Consider the following 14,473-nt stretch of genomic DNA (forward strand, 5'->3'; position numbering starts at 1 on the left):
GCATCAACTACTTTCGTGAAGATTAAACACTGCAGGAATCAGAATGAAGAAAGACATTGCTAGAAACTCCTGTATATAAAACATTTGGCAGCTTTTTCAATGACTACATTTCCGCTGTTAACAGGTAACCAGTTGGTTCAACATTTTCTAGATGATGTTATCTCCAGTTGGAACAGTATATCCTAACTCCAGCTTTTCACTGGAATTGTTCCTTTCCTTCCAGAAGCGGAGGATGTTTCAATGTATACTGCAAGCTAAAACTCTAGCCCAAATTAAGAAAACTAAAAATGGTTGATATTTAAAAAAAAACCACTAAATACATAAAAATATCAAGATGACACTCATTGCCTGGTACTTCCTTCTTGGACCTACCATGCAGTAATGTTTAGGTAGTAGGTTGGCCTAGGCCTAGGCACCAGCCGCCCGTTGAGATACTACCGCTAGAGAGTTATGGGGTCCTTTGACTGGCCAGACAGTACTACATAGGACCCTTCTCTCTGGTTACGGTTCTTTCCCTTTGCCTACACAGACACCGAATAGTCTGGCCTATCCTTTACAGATTCTCCTCTGTCCTCATACACCTGACAACACTGTGATTACTAGACAGTTCTTCTTCACCCAAGGGGTTAACTACTGCACTGTAATTGTTCAGTGGCTACTTTCCTCTTGGTAAGGGTAGAAGAGACTCTTTAGCTATGGTAAGCAGCTCTTCTAGGAGAAGGACACTCCAAAATCAAACCATTGTTCTCTATTCTTGGGTAGTGCCATAGCCTCTGTACCATGGTCTTACACTGCCTTGGGTTAGAGTTCTCTTGCTTGAGGGTACACTTGGGCACACTTTTCTATCTAGTTTCTCTTCCTCTTGTTCTGTTAAAGTTTTTATAGTTTAAATGGGAAATATTTATTTTAATATTGTTACTATTCCTAAAATGTTCTATTTTTCCTTATTTCCTTATTTCCTTTCCTCACTGGGCTATTTTCCCTATTGGGGCCCCTGGGCTTATAGCATCCTGCTTTTCCAACTAGGGTTGTAGCTTAGCATTTAATAATAATAATAATAATAACTCCCTTGAGTGAAAAAATAAACGATTGAAATATGATTTGTTGAAAATCTGTTTGGCGGTAGTTACAAAACTGAACCTGTTTCCAGTCTACACTGTATAATAATAATTTATGAGTGACTGTATTTTGAAAGTTTAAAAGTATGCTTGTCCACCTATCTGAATGATTTGAAGCATTACTTTTCATAATGAATGGCCTCAAACTTATGATTTTTAGTCAAAATATCCAAGCTAGGTTTCCACTATTTCTAATGTAAGGTTGGAGCATTTGCTTAAAATCTCCATAATGAATATTCATAATCAAGCAATTGCGTAATCCCTTGGCCACTGTAGTTTCCATTTATCGCTATTTCTAATGTAAGGTTGGAGCACTTTCTTAAAATCTCCATAAAGAATATTCATAATCAAGCAATTGCGTAATCCTTTGGCCACTGTAGTTTCCATTTATCTCTTCATGAAGTGGTACACCTTCCCCCTCCCCAGATATAACATAATTTGTTATATTTTTGTTTAAGTAATGGGATTAGCCAATCCTGCACTTCTCTTATCAGAGTGTAAGAGGATATCCACTGTTTTAGTGAAGATTAAGCACTGCTAGAATCTGAACACACCCACAAAATTCAAAACATCACATATTGAAAGTATATTTAGCAGCCTTTATCATAGGAAATATTTTTTCTGTGAACAAGGATGTAAAAGGCGGTTATTTTTTCCCTGATAATGACATCCAACTAAGATAGAATATTCATCTTCTGGTCAATTTTTGTACTGCTGAGGGCAATTGTACGCTGTAAGGCCAAGATAAATTGTCCACAAAACCACAATACTTTAACAAAATATTTTCCTCTTAGATTATCTTCTTTTTCAAACCATGAAAGATGTACTTTGATAAGACACGTGAATTTCATCTTATATGATATATATATCTTACATATTTCACTAAGATCATTGCAAGTTGAAAATATCTCGAGAAGGTAGTCTCTGGGATAGTGACTTGATACTGGTGATATCTATACACCAATCCCTCCACTTCTATTTTCAGGACTCCACTCCAGAGGTTGAGGCAGCAAGTTACACAACCCAGTAAAAAGAATAAATGTGTAAATTCAATAATAAAGCAATGAATCAGATAGGACACTTACAAGAAGAAGGGAAGACAAACACATACATGTAAAAACTTGTTTACTCACAATAAAAGAAAGCATGAATGAAAACCGAATGGAAAGAGCACAAAGTGAACATCTCTCTCTCTGAATTGAACAGCAAAGAGACATACAATAGAAATAGCTGGATAATCAATAATGACCTAGGTAGTCACTAATAAGCTGGGTAGTTAATATCAATGGAGGGGACACAGGTACAGCCACATGAAGCTTCCCAGTTTCTTTCATCTAGAAGACTTTAGTTTTAATATGCCTGAACACATTGTAACCACGATTTGGGCTCTTTATAGTTGATATGTTTACTATGACAAGTAAATATTCAGGAGAAAGGATTATCAACTCAAATTATATGATTACATGCCGCTTTTCCGTTACTTTTTTCCTTTGTTTTCTTTGGGGGGGAGATTTTTGTCCAGCTTGTCGAGGACACATTTCATCAAGTTTTCTATCTGTTTATGAGAATGACGAACTTGCTCTTCTAACTCTTCCAAACGAAAACCCAGATTGTCCAACTTTGCTAGGCTATGGTGATCTGCCACACCCGGAGTCCAAGGGCGAGACTGTCTACTTAAGGCAGTCATTGCTCGAGATTTTGCATATGGGGTCATAGCATCCAGTGCTGTACTTGCCTGAAATAGGAACCGGTGCATTATTTTCCATTTTCCTCTTTACAAATAAAAAAAAAGAGCTAGAAACCTTTTTTTGAGGTATTACTGGTTAAACTTACACTAGCTCACTAATGTAGAACTTTGTTAATATTCTTGGAGGAAAAATATTAACATTAACAATCATCGTTTTACAAATTCATCAAAATTTCCTTTTCAGTATTAAGGGCTAAGTGAGTTATCTCTATCATTTTCTGTCTTATGTACTTCCCACTGAAATAGCGCCCATGCCCCCTCCCCTGCAACAAAATCATAAAAATCTCACTCTACAAAGCATTGTTAACAGGGAATAAAGATCTTCACAAAATTTACCATGTTAAATATATTACTACGAGATTGCCATTCCTATTTAATATTATAATTTTGACATCTAAAAGACTAATCAATTATGAAAAAAGTAAAATCTGTGTCCTTGGACAACAGGAAAAAATATCTACAGACTAAATGTTTCTTTCATGGAAGAAAGACGAGAAGAATACAATACAGTAAAGGAAGGAAATTGTGGAGTCTTACCATTAAGTATGTGAATATAGTGGAAGATAAGCGAGTTATTTGATGCTTCTGCACATCATCATAAAGAAAATTAGGCAACATTTTGGTTAGGATAAGACACCCCATTATGAAAGTGGATATCCTTAAGTGAAAAATAATCAGTAATTCCCTCTTCCTAATTTGACTCAAAATCTTTCTCCAAGAGGCAATATTGTATTATTATTATTATTATTATTATTATTATTATTATTATTATTATTATTATTAGTATTAGGTAGTTCAACCAAAACCAATACTTCAGATTACTGAAAATCATACAAGATTAGCAAGAATCGATTGTCTTTAATTTGACACTAAAAACTGCATTTTACGAATCATATTATAATACCAATTCCCTAATATCGCATGAGGGTCTGCCCCTCTCTTTTATTCTTCTCCTGTACTTCTCTTTCTCCCTATTTCCTTAATCTTTCCCATCCCGAGTACCTGCCTTTGAGCTATAAACTGGATTGTATCCAGGGGTACTCTTCCTTTCCCCATATTCCCCACTTCCCTATTCTTATTATTATAGTTATTACCATCAATACAAGCGTATCTCTGCCCTCTACGAATCATATTGCATTTTTTTTATGATTGGATGAATTGAAATGAAGATTTTTGTTAATGTATTTCCTTTAAATATCATTCGCTATTAGTTGATGTTCCGATATTCATATTAGATATATTTAACTTTTAGTGATGATTTTCATTCTTTACCTGCAGGGACTAGGATATACTGGGTATTTATCAACTATTCATTCTTCTTCACTCAAGGGGTTAACTACTGCCCTGTAATTGTTCAGTGGCTACTTTCCTCTTGGTAAGGGTAGAAGAGACTCTTTAGCTATGGTAAGCAGCTCTTCTATGAGGACTCTCCAAAATCAAACCATCGTTCTCTAGTCTTGGGTTAGTGCCATAGCCTCTGTACCATGGTTTTCAACTGTCTTGGGTTAAAGTTCTCTTGCTTGAGGGTACACACTTGGGCACACTTATCTCTAATTTCTCTTCTTCTTTTTTTGTTAAAGTTTTTATAGTTTATATATGAGAGATTTATTTTAGAGTTGTTACAGTTATTAATATATCTAATTTTTCCTTGTTTTCTTTCCTCACTGGGCTATTTTTCTTGTTGGAACCCCTGGGCTTATAGCATCCTGCTTTTCCAACTAGGGTTGTAGCTTAGCAAGTAATAATAATAATAATGATAATAATAATAATAATAATAGCAGGTGACTACTGTGGAAACTTAAAACAAAATAATTCGCGATGCAGTGTACATTTTAGGTTGAAGACAAAACCATAATCCAACGGTGGGTTTGATCTGTTTTGATTTGTTAACAGAGCAATTCTCCATTAAAATCTGTCCTTCATTGATGCTGATAACACGAATGGCTATTTTTTACCTGGCTTATGAGAATAAGATTAATATGTAATAATGATGATGTAGGTAAACTTCTCTGAGAAAAGAAGGAATTAGTAGATTACTCCAGATTGGTAATTTATGTTTTGAGATTAATCTCTACTGTTACTAGCAATGAATTTTATATTTTATATATAAGGCATAGCAATTTTTTTTTTCGGTTTGTTTCGAACGGTTAAGGAAGCATATCATAGATGTCAGAAATAAGCGTTAAGGAAGAAATATATACTAGACTAATCCCTGTCATTGAAAATTCTTAAGAAATGGGGAGGGAAGAGGAATCAGAGTTATGATAATTCTCTTAAAAGGATGCAATGTAATTTAAGAAAAAATTAGTACTCCTGGAAGTAGAGGGAAGTAGAGTGGACAGATGGGAAAGGATGGAAGAAATTTCTATCAAATAACCAAGCAGTACCTGTCAAAAAATGCGCGTCAATATCGCCAATGTCACTTTAGATAGAGTAGAGAAGACTTTCTTGCCAGGTATTCAAGGCTGTGTACAGCATTCATTTGATAGCATAAAAATGACTCTGTACGTAACGAGGCATTTATTTTTCATTATTTTCAATTATGATATTCTTTGTGAAATGACTTATCTGACAATGAAAAACTCACACCTGCTGAATAGTTTCAGAATTAAATGTCCTTTATCTCTAGGGAAATTTCTAAACTTGAGGACTCGCATGCACTGTTGGCTCATCTGCACAAAACAAGCCGGATGTCTCATACACAACCACCATTTCGCTGACCTAATCCACATTACCTAAGACTACTCTCATGAAATAAGTGATAGACACCAATAATATCACAGAATCCTTGATTCAAAATGCAGAACTTTTCCTTTGAGTGGAAGTAATACAAGAAATAATCCATGGTCTATGAGGTTAGATGAGAGAGTATCTAAGACTAACTTCACTTATAATAAGCAGGAACTATACTCAATTTTTATTAATGAGGTGCATTTGCACTGACTCGCAGGGGTGCCCTTTTAGCTCGGAAAATGTTTCCTGCTAGCTGATTGGTTAGAGTTATTTTATCCAAGCAATCAGCGATTAGGAAACGTTTCCAAGCTAAAAGGACACCCCTGCGAGTCAGTGCAAATGCGCCTCATTGAAAAAAAAAATTGACTATAGTAACTCCCAGTCATACCAAGGGCTAATAAAACATGTATATCCTTGGCTTGAGCAATAGTGAAGGAAACTACTAATAAAACATGTGTATCCTTAAGGAAACCGTGTCAGCTGAATTATTTTAATACCGCGCTTCCTGAAACATCTCTTTACCAATTTTTCCCATTTTATTTAGCGGTGATGTAATAGTTTATCATCATCTTGTTTGCAACCAATACCAACTCCAGTTCAATCTGGTATATGCTGTATAACATTTAGCCTACTATTCTATCAAACGTAATCAAAGAACATTACATACCACTTCTTGAAGGTGACTTAATTCTTGTTTTATGTCCTCATCAGAAACTTCTTCTTTGAAAATATCTTCTAATTCTTCTGATGATTTTGCAAACAGTGGGCATGAATCTTCTTCTAAATCCACATCCTTCTGCTCTGTTGGTGATGGCACTGGGGGAGGAGAAGGAGCCTGTTTTGGAAACATGGATCTTCGTCTCTCTTTACGATGAGATTTTGCGGAAAGTCTGGCACTTCTTCTCTCCACGTCAGGTTTCATATTTTCAGCTTCTTGGATTACCCATTCTAAATCTCCCTCACTGCAATGCATCAAATAAAAAACCGAATTTTGTACTATGAATACATATTACATAACACCATTTCAACGTTTTGGAATTATGTTACATAGAAATATCTTTGATTGTGGAAATACATTGCTTCTAATAATCCTATAATTAAAAGAAATCTAGTTTAAAAACATTTTCCAAACATGACCACAGTAAAAATTTATAAATTATTTTCCATTTACATTGAGGCTATGATTTTGTGTTTAATCAATTATACCTTACTGCGAACCATTTTTCCGTCTTTTCTCCAGTTCGTAAAGTATTTCTAATTCATCTCAATACCGACATTACTATATAAAAGTCAGCAAGCTACATGATATTTCTATCGTCATGTGGCTACTATAATTAAAGTATTGCATTTCCCTTCTTACTTTGATATAAAAAGAAAATGTTTTACTTAAGTTTTTACAAAAATAAAAACCAGTACTGTGGTAATACCTCATACATAATATCATTGATGCATAAGTAGTGCCATATTTAGGGTATTTAATTCCTGTGCCTGTGTACACTCTTAAAAAACCGTAATTTTAATCGGAAATTCTCCGTACAATTATACTATCCTCATCCGTATTTCAGTAAAATACAGGTGACCGTAATTTTACCCTACTTTGTTATTATCTTTTACGGGTTGGTGATCGTAATATCACTTGTTTACGTCATTATATATGTTTTTAATACGGTAAATACATGGCAACATTTATTCCAGGATTTTTACCGTTTTTCACTGCAAATTTTCAACAGTGTAAATTTTGCGAAAAATACAGTAGCAAACATTCAGTGAGAGGTGAGGTTACAGTTGGTACTTAAAAGGCGAGAAGTAACTTTTCAGTCTTATGCCTACTTAATTATCTTAAGTTCTTTATTGCTAAAAACTACGATATCTTAAAATATGGTCTATATTCCAGTACAATACAAACTAACGTTTATAACATTGGATTTCACTGAAACTTAAAATGTATCAATTGGATTTCACTGAAACTTAAAATGTATCAATTGGATTTCACTGAAACTTAAAATGTATCATTTGGATTTTACTGAAACTTAAAATGTATCAATTGGATTTCACTGAAACTTAAGATGTATCAATTGGATTTCACTGAAACTTAAAATCTATCAGTTGGATTTCACTGAAACTTAAAATGTATCAATTGGATTTTACTAAAACTTAAAATGTACCAATTGGATTTCACTGAAACTTAAAATGTATCAATTGGATTCCACTGCAACTTAAAATGTTTCAATTGGATTTCACTGAAACTTAAAATGTATCAATTAGATTTTACTGAAACTTAAAATGTATCAATTGGATTTCACTGAAACTTAAAATGTATCAATTGGATTTCACTGAAACTTAAAATGTATCAATTGGATTTTACTGAAACTTAAAATGTACCAATTGGATTTCGCTGAAACTTAAAATGTACCAATTGGATTCCGCTGAAACTTAAACTTATCAAAAGAATTTTAAATCAAGAGTCAATCAAGTCCCTCAAATACTCAGACACCATTTGATTCAGACATTTTTCTTATCCTGTTACTAGTTGCAATGAATTATAAAATTCCTTTTTATTCACTTTAAGAATTTTTGGACGTATGTTATTACAAGGTCCAGATCCAGGTGCTTGTATATATATATATATATATATATATATATATATATATATATATATATGTATATATATTTACATATATATATATGTGAGTGTGTATATATATATATATATATATATATATATATATATATATAGATATATATACACATATATATATATATATATATATATATATATATATATATATTATATATTATATATATAATATATACATATATATATTATATATATAATATATATACATATATTATATATATAATATATATATATACTGTGTGTATATATATATATATATATATATATATATATATATATATAATATGTACATATGCACTATAGAGTATATATAATATACAGTATCTTGGTATAAATTCTATCAAATGCTTACTTATGCAAAGGAATCCAGAATTTTCATGGGGGTTTTGTCAACTTATATGTTTGTCTTTGGAAATTTAATTTGTATAAGTACCCATATGCATATATAAAAAAGAAATAATTCATTGAGATAATCATTATCAAATAAAAACTCGACAATACAGACTTTGATTCCAAAGTCAGTTATACAAGAGAATTTATTCACCGAATTTATACTCTCCCCTTGCTAAGTTACAGTTAGCACTAAGGGTATGAAATTATGAATCCGTTTAGCTGAATCTAAGTTCGCAATTTTATCAACCGGTACATTCGTGTGGATTCAGTAGACTTATAGTCAGTTTACCTTAGCCTACCCAAGGTTATCTTAGCCTATACTTGAAAGGTATGTACTAAATAAACATATTCCTAATCGTTATTGTAGACTGTGTTCATTACTTAATTTAGGCATGTGTCATACGTAAGAAATAAAATAATTCAGTATGCTATGCTGTATGATGCATTATTATTATTACTTGCTAGGCTACAACCCTATTTGGAAAAGCAGGATGCTATAAGCCCAGGGGCTCCAACAGGGAAAATAGCCCAGTGAGGAAAGGAAACTTAAGGAAAAATAAAATGTTTCAAGAAGAGTAACATTAAATCAAATATCCCGTATATAAACTATAAAAAACTAACAAAATAAGAGGAAGAGAAATAAGATAGAATATTGTGCCCGAGTGTACCCTCAAGCAAGAGAACTCTAACCCAAGAGAGTGGAAGACCATGGTATAGAGGCTATGGCACTACAGAAGACTAGAAAACAATGGTTTGATTTAGGAGTGTCCTTGTCCCAGAAGAGCTGCTTACCATAGCTAAAGAGTCTCTTCTACCCTACCAAGAGGAAAGTGGCCACTGAACAATGACATTGCAATAGTTAACCCCTTGAGAGAAGTAGAATTGTATGGTAATCTCAGTGTTGTCAGGTGCATGAGGACAGAGGAGAATATGTAAAGAATAGGGCAGACTCTTCGGTGTATGTGTAGGCAAGAGGAAAAATGAACCGTACCCAGAGAGAAGGATCCAATGTATTACTGTCTGGCCACTCAAAGGACCCCTTAACTCTCTAGCGGTAGTATCTCAACGGGCGGCTGGTGACCTGGCCAACCTACTACCTACATTCTTTGTAGTGCCAGCAGTTCTATTAAATAGCTTCCCTGTTGTTTTCCATTATTACCCTCATTTGCTATTATTCTTCTCTTCATTTATTTTTTTATAAGAATAAGCGATTAGAAGTGGTGAGAAAATGAGAAATTACGTCATATTTCGGAACATTCGAGTAGTCAAAGTTGAATTCACTACCCTTAAGTGCAGGTCTCATAACATTTAGTATGTCCTTGGCTGGTTTCTTATATCATGTAGAAGTAAAGCTTCTTTCCCTAACACTTATGTCGGTTTTTATCTCCTCTGTAATAAAATCTTTACTTTATAACATAATCAATCAACTGAATGATTTACTTACATCTCCTCAAGTTCTTCTTTTTGTTCAATGTACTTCGTAATTCTGTCTATTCTGAAAGGAAAAATATTTTTTTTCAACTGAATAATAAGAATAAAATTATGGAATTAGAAACATTGAATATCATATTGTTCAAATCTAATACTAAGTGAAAATTAAAAAAATAATTTTGAAAGGGTTTTTTCTTCTTGTCTACATTATATATATATATATATATATATATATATATATATATATATATATATATATATATATATATATATATATATATATATATATATTATATATATATATATAATATATATATATATATTATATATATATATATATACATACATATATATATATACATATATATACATATATATAAATATATATAATGTATACTGTATATACATATATATATATACAGTATATACATATGTATAAATATATATAATGTATATATATACATATATATACAATTATATTTATATATATATATATATATATATATATATGTGTGTGTGTGTGTGTGTGTATATATGTATATATATGTGTATATATATATATATATATATATATATATGTATATATGTATATATATGTGTATATATATATATATATATATATATATATATATATATTCTACTTGTAAAGTTTGAATATATCACCATACGTATTGTCATCTAAAAAATTTTCTAGTAGCAAAATCTCACTTCTCTGACATCCTTTTGACCCGATTGTCTATCCGTTGCTCTTGGGCCACTGCAAGATTGGAACAGTAGTTCAATATGGCTTCTTTCTCAAAGACCTTCAGCGCATCCAGAGTTTCCTTCATGTACTCTTCCACTAAAATGAGATTGAATAAAAAAAAAAAAGATGATCAATTATTACAAATTAGAAACTGACAATATACAAAACATTATGGTATAAAGATGGTAACAAGTTTGATGTTTTTGTAAGGTCCTTATAAATAATTATCATTATCATAAGATATGCTTGAAATAATTGCTGCCATAATACTAGCATACAATAACTCATAAAACACTGTAAATATATGGGATAATTTTGTCCTAATCACAGTTATGTTAAAAATATGAAAAAATAATAACCTTTTTTATAATACTAATAAAGCTAAATTTCAATGGTGGAAACTACCTTCCTTGTTAAATGATTAATCATAACCCCATTGCAAAAACAAATATGATCAAGCTGAAAAATAAAACTCTTGTTCATTATCAATAGTGAAGCTTCGACCCTAGATTGGAAATCAGAATGCTACAGGCCTCAGCATTTCAACAAGAAAAACAGCCCAGTGTAGAAAAGAAAAAAAATACACCGAAAATTAGAAATATTAAAAACAGTTAAATTGAAACAAAACTTATTTCAACCTTCTCAATAAAAAAAAATTATTAACACAATGTTAGAATCTTTTAACACCCGCCCACCCCTCCCCTAAACCACACTTTATTCTAATGTTGATTTTTGCTAACCTTTAACCAGACTGGTATTATAACTGACAACAAAAGTCTATATTTTGGGAGAAATATGGATTTTGATGAAGAACCTTTGTTGGGGGCGGGGGGGGGGGGTTAAAATTGTTCAGCCTTGACAGAGGTTTTCAGTCTGCTAAAATAAATAGTTTTCCACTGATAGCTCTGCATTAAGTCACTCAATTTTCTAACTATTTTGTATTTTAACAAAAAAAGATTTACGACTATATATATTTGCAAATTGAGATCTTATTGATTGGGGAGGGAGAGTGATGGTGTGATTAACCCTCCTGCCATCTAAAGTCACTTTAATGGGAGGAATTTCTTTAGCTTTCGAAATTGCTAGATACTTCAAACACAGAACTAGGCTACAAAATGCGAACATTTAGTGAAAATAACAAATGGAATCAGTTTGAATTTTTAATATTAATTCAAACTTAACAAGTGAAACTTAAGTGCATCTATCTTTAAACATTTGAAATATATCCAAATTTTTCTTTCTAATAAAAGAAATTACAAAAATTTGAATTTTTTATATTAATTCAAACTTGACAAGTGAAACTTAAGTTTATCTATCTTTATACATTTGAAATATCAAATTTTTCTTTCTAATAAAATAAAATACAAAATTGAGAAAACTTACAATTTTCCTTTGATTTTCGGCAGGTAAGTTTCCATATTTTCTTGCAAAGCCTCCAAGTATACTCAAATATTACAAAAGGATGGACAAGGCCAGGTTTAAGGTCAAATTCTCGGATAAGGCGATACATCTCAAACTTCCACAACTCCATGCTGTTTTCTTGCACCTCATCAAACACATATCTGCAGCAAGTAAATCAGGACAGAAATTAAAAATCTTAATTTTTAATTAATTGTGTACTAAAAAATCTCAAATTTAGACTATTTAACGTTATTGTAATTCTCAGCTACCTATACTCAATTTTTTTTAATGAGGTGCATTTGCACTGACTCCTAGCGGTGCCCTTTTGGCTCGGAAAAGTTTCCTGCCATCTGATTGGTTAGAATTATCTCGTCCAACCAATCAGCGATCAGGAAACATTTTCGAGCTAGAAGGGCACCCCTGCAAGTCGGTGTAAATTTGCCTCACTAAAAAGAATCGACTATAGTGATTAAATTTATCAATTCTTTATGTACATCTACTTAAAAACTCTTGTGAATTTGTAATTTTTCTAGATCATCACGAAATCAATCCGTCGTAGGTACATGCTGCATTTAACTGCATTGGAAACATCATCAATTGAATCTTTCTTTACAGGTTTTATTTAAAAGATTTTTACCAAGAAAATCCAGTCGGTTAGGAGTTGAAAATGTTAGACATTTGATAGATGGTAATTCAATCTCCTTGTAGTTTGCTTGTTGTTCGGTCTCATTTTAGAACTACCTGTTTTGCTTCACTTTGATTATTTTGTCTAACAATGGGCATGGCCGTTTCATTAAGGAAGTTTGCGTTCGTTATAGATAACCAGAACATTTAACCAATGGAAGCAAATGGTTACAATTCATACAGTATCAAATTATACAGCAGCTCTAGGAGAGATACTTGAGCTAACTCCACCAAAATTCGAGAAAACAAATGTTCAGGAGTTATGCATTAGAAAAAGGATTAAATCAAAGAATCAGCAATAAAAAAAAATTAGAAAACGAGTCTAACTCTGAAGTAAAACTCCGCACGGTTAAAAAGGGTAATTATTCCGTCCTTTTTACCCCCAATGCCCGTACTGGTTCATAACACATAAGGGAAGTGTGGCATGTATACTGTTAAAAGCTATAACAGCTAACAAAAGCTTTGATAGTCCTACTATACAGTCTATTGCCACGAGCTTATCGTTAAATTCAAAGACGTCTTCAAGGTTGTGATAGGAGTTATTCCTAAGGTAAAGGGACAAATAGGAATTTTTTCCCAAGCAATGCAAATTTGAAAAGTAATACCATGGTAACAGATTTTCAATATTTCTCTATAATTAATCAAATGTTTTACCATAAAAGATGTGCCATCAGCAATTGCGCCCTCAGTAAATTTAGGGTGTCCTGGAAACACCACCATATGGAATAATACCAATACCCTAATATCGCAAAGGGGTCTGCCCCTCTCTTTTATTCTTCTCCTGTACTTCTCTCTCTCCCTATTTCCTTAATCTTCCCCCTCCCGAGTACCTGCCTTTGAGCTATAAACTGGATTGTATCCAGGGGTACTCTTCCTTTCCCCATATTCCCCACTTCCCTATTGTTATTATTACTATTACTATCTGAAGGGACAGTTCAACTTTGTTGTTAAACTGTTGATATAAGCTATAAGATTATGCGTTGTGTAAATAGAACGTAAGCAAATCTATTGCCAACTACTTTATAAGTTGCAATCCAGCCTCGCTGGAGAGAATGTAGTCAGTTGAATAAAAAAAAAAAAATAAGATAAAATAAAAAAAAAAAAAAAAAAAACATAAAATTCTTTTACTTATATCATTCCCTATAAAGGCGAACGTTATGGCTTTCACCATGACATATGCTTATATCTTCAATTTAGACCCACAAATACGGATGATGCATGAGTACTGTTCAAAATAGCTCCGGCTTTCTTTAGTCATTTTGCTTTGTTATTTCATTTGTTTCTTCTGACTTTCTTTTATTCTTATGCTATGCATAAGGAAACTAGCATTTCCCTTTAAGGAATTATTTGATTTTTTTTTCACTTTTCTGAGTTTTCTCTCATCTTTCTGATACTTTTTTTTTTAATTTTTGGGGAAATACATTTAGCAATTTATTTTATTGGTGAACATTGGAACATTCTGGAAACTATTAATGGCGTATATATGATTAAGGATTTTATAAAATAAACAAAAAATCTCTATGATTGGAAAAAAAGATATTTCAATAAATACAATCATGCATTTACTTCTTGATACCAAAGCA

The 14,473-nt window shown here is 32.2% G+C and overlaps 1 protein-coding gene across 1 annotated transcript in view; it reads right to left on the bottom strand.

Moving 5' to 3' along the window:
• The window catches only part of LOC137634361 (transient receptor potential cation channel subfamily M member 4-like), a 112,834-nt gene that overhangs the window by 9,815 nt on the left and 88,546 nt on the right, over nt 1-14,473 (bottom strand). The window contains exons 25-28 of the mRNA XM_068366758.1: nt 12,189-12,367; nt 10,769-10,901; nt 10,074-10,124; nt 6,266-6,560 (exon numbers count right to left, since the gene is read on the bottom strand). Of these exons, the coding sequence (XP_068222859.1) occupies nt 6,266-6,560; nt 10,074-10,124; nt 10,769-10,901; nt 12,189-12,367 (658 nt within the window). The remainder of the gene's footprint in view (nt 1-6,265; nt 6,561-10,073; nt 10,125-10,768; nt 10,902-12,188; nt 12,368-14,473) is intronic.

This window comes from Palaemon carinicauda, chromosome 44, assembly GCF_036898095.1.
Source record: "Palaemon carinicauda isolate YSFRI2023 chromosome 44, ASM3689809v2, whole genome shotgun sequence".
NCBI classification, from domain to species: Eukaryota; Metazoa; Arthropoda; class Malacostraca; order Decapoda; family Palaemonidae; genus Palaemon; species Palaemon carinicauda.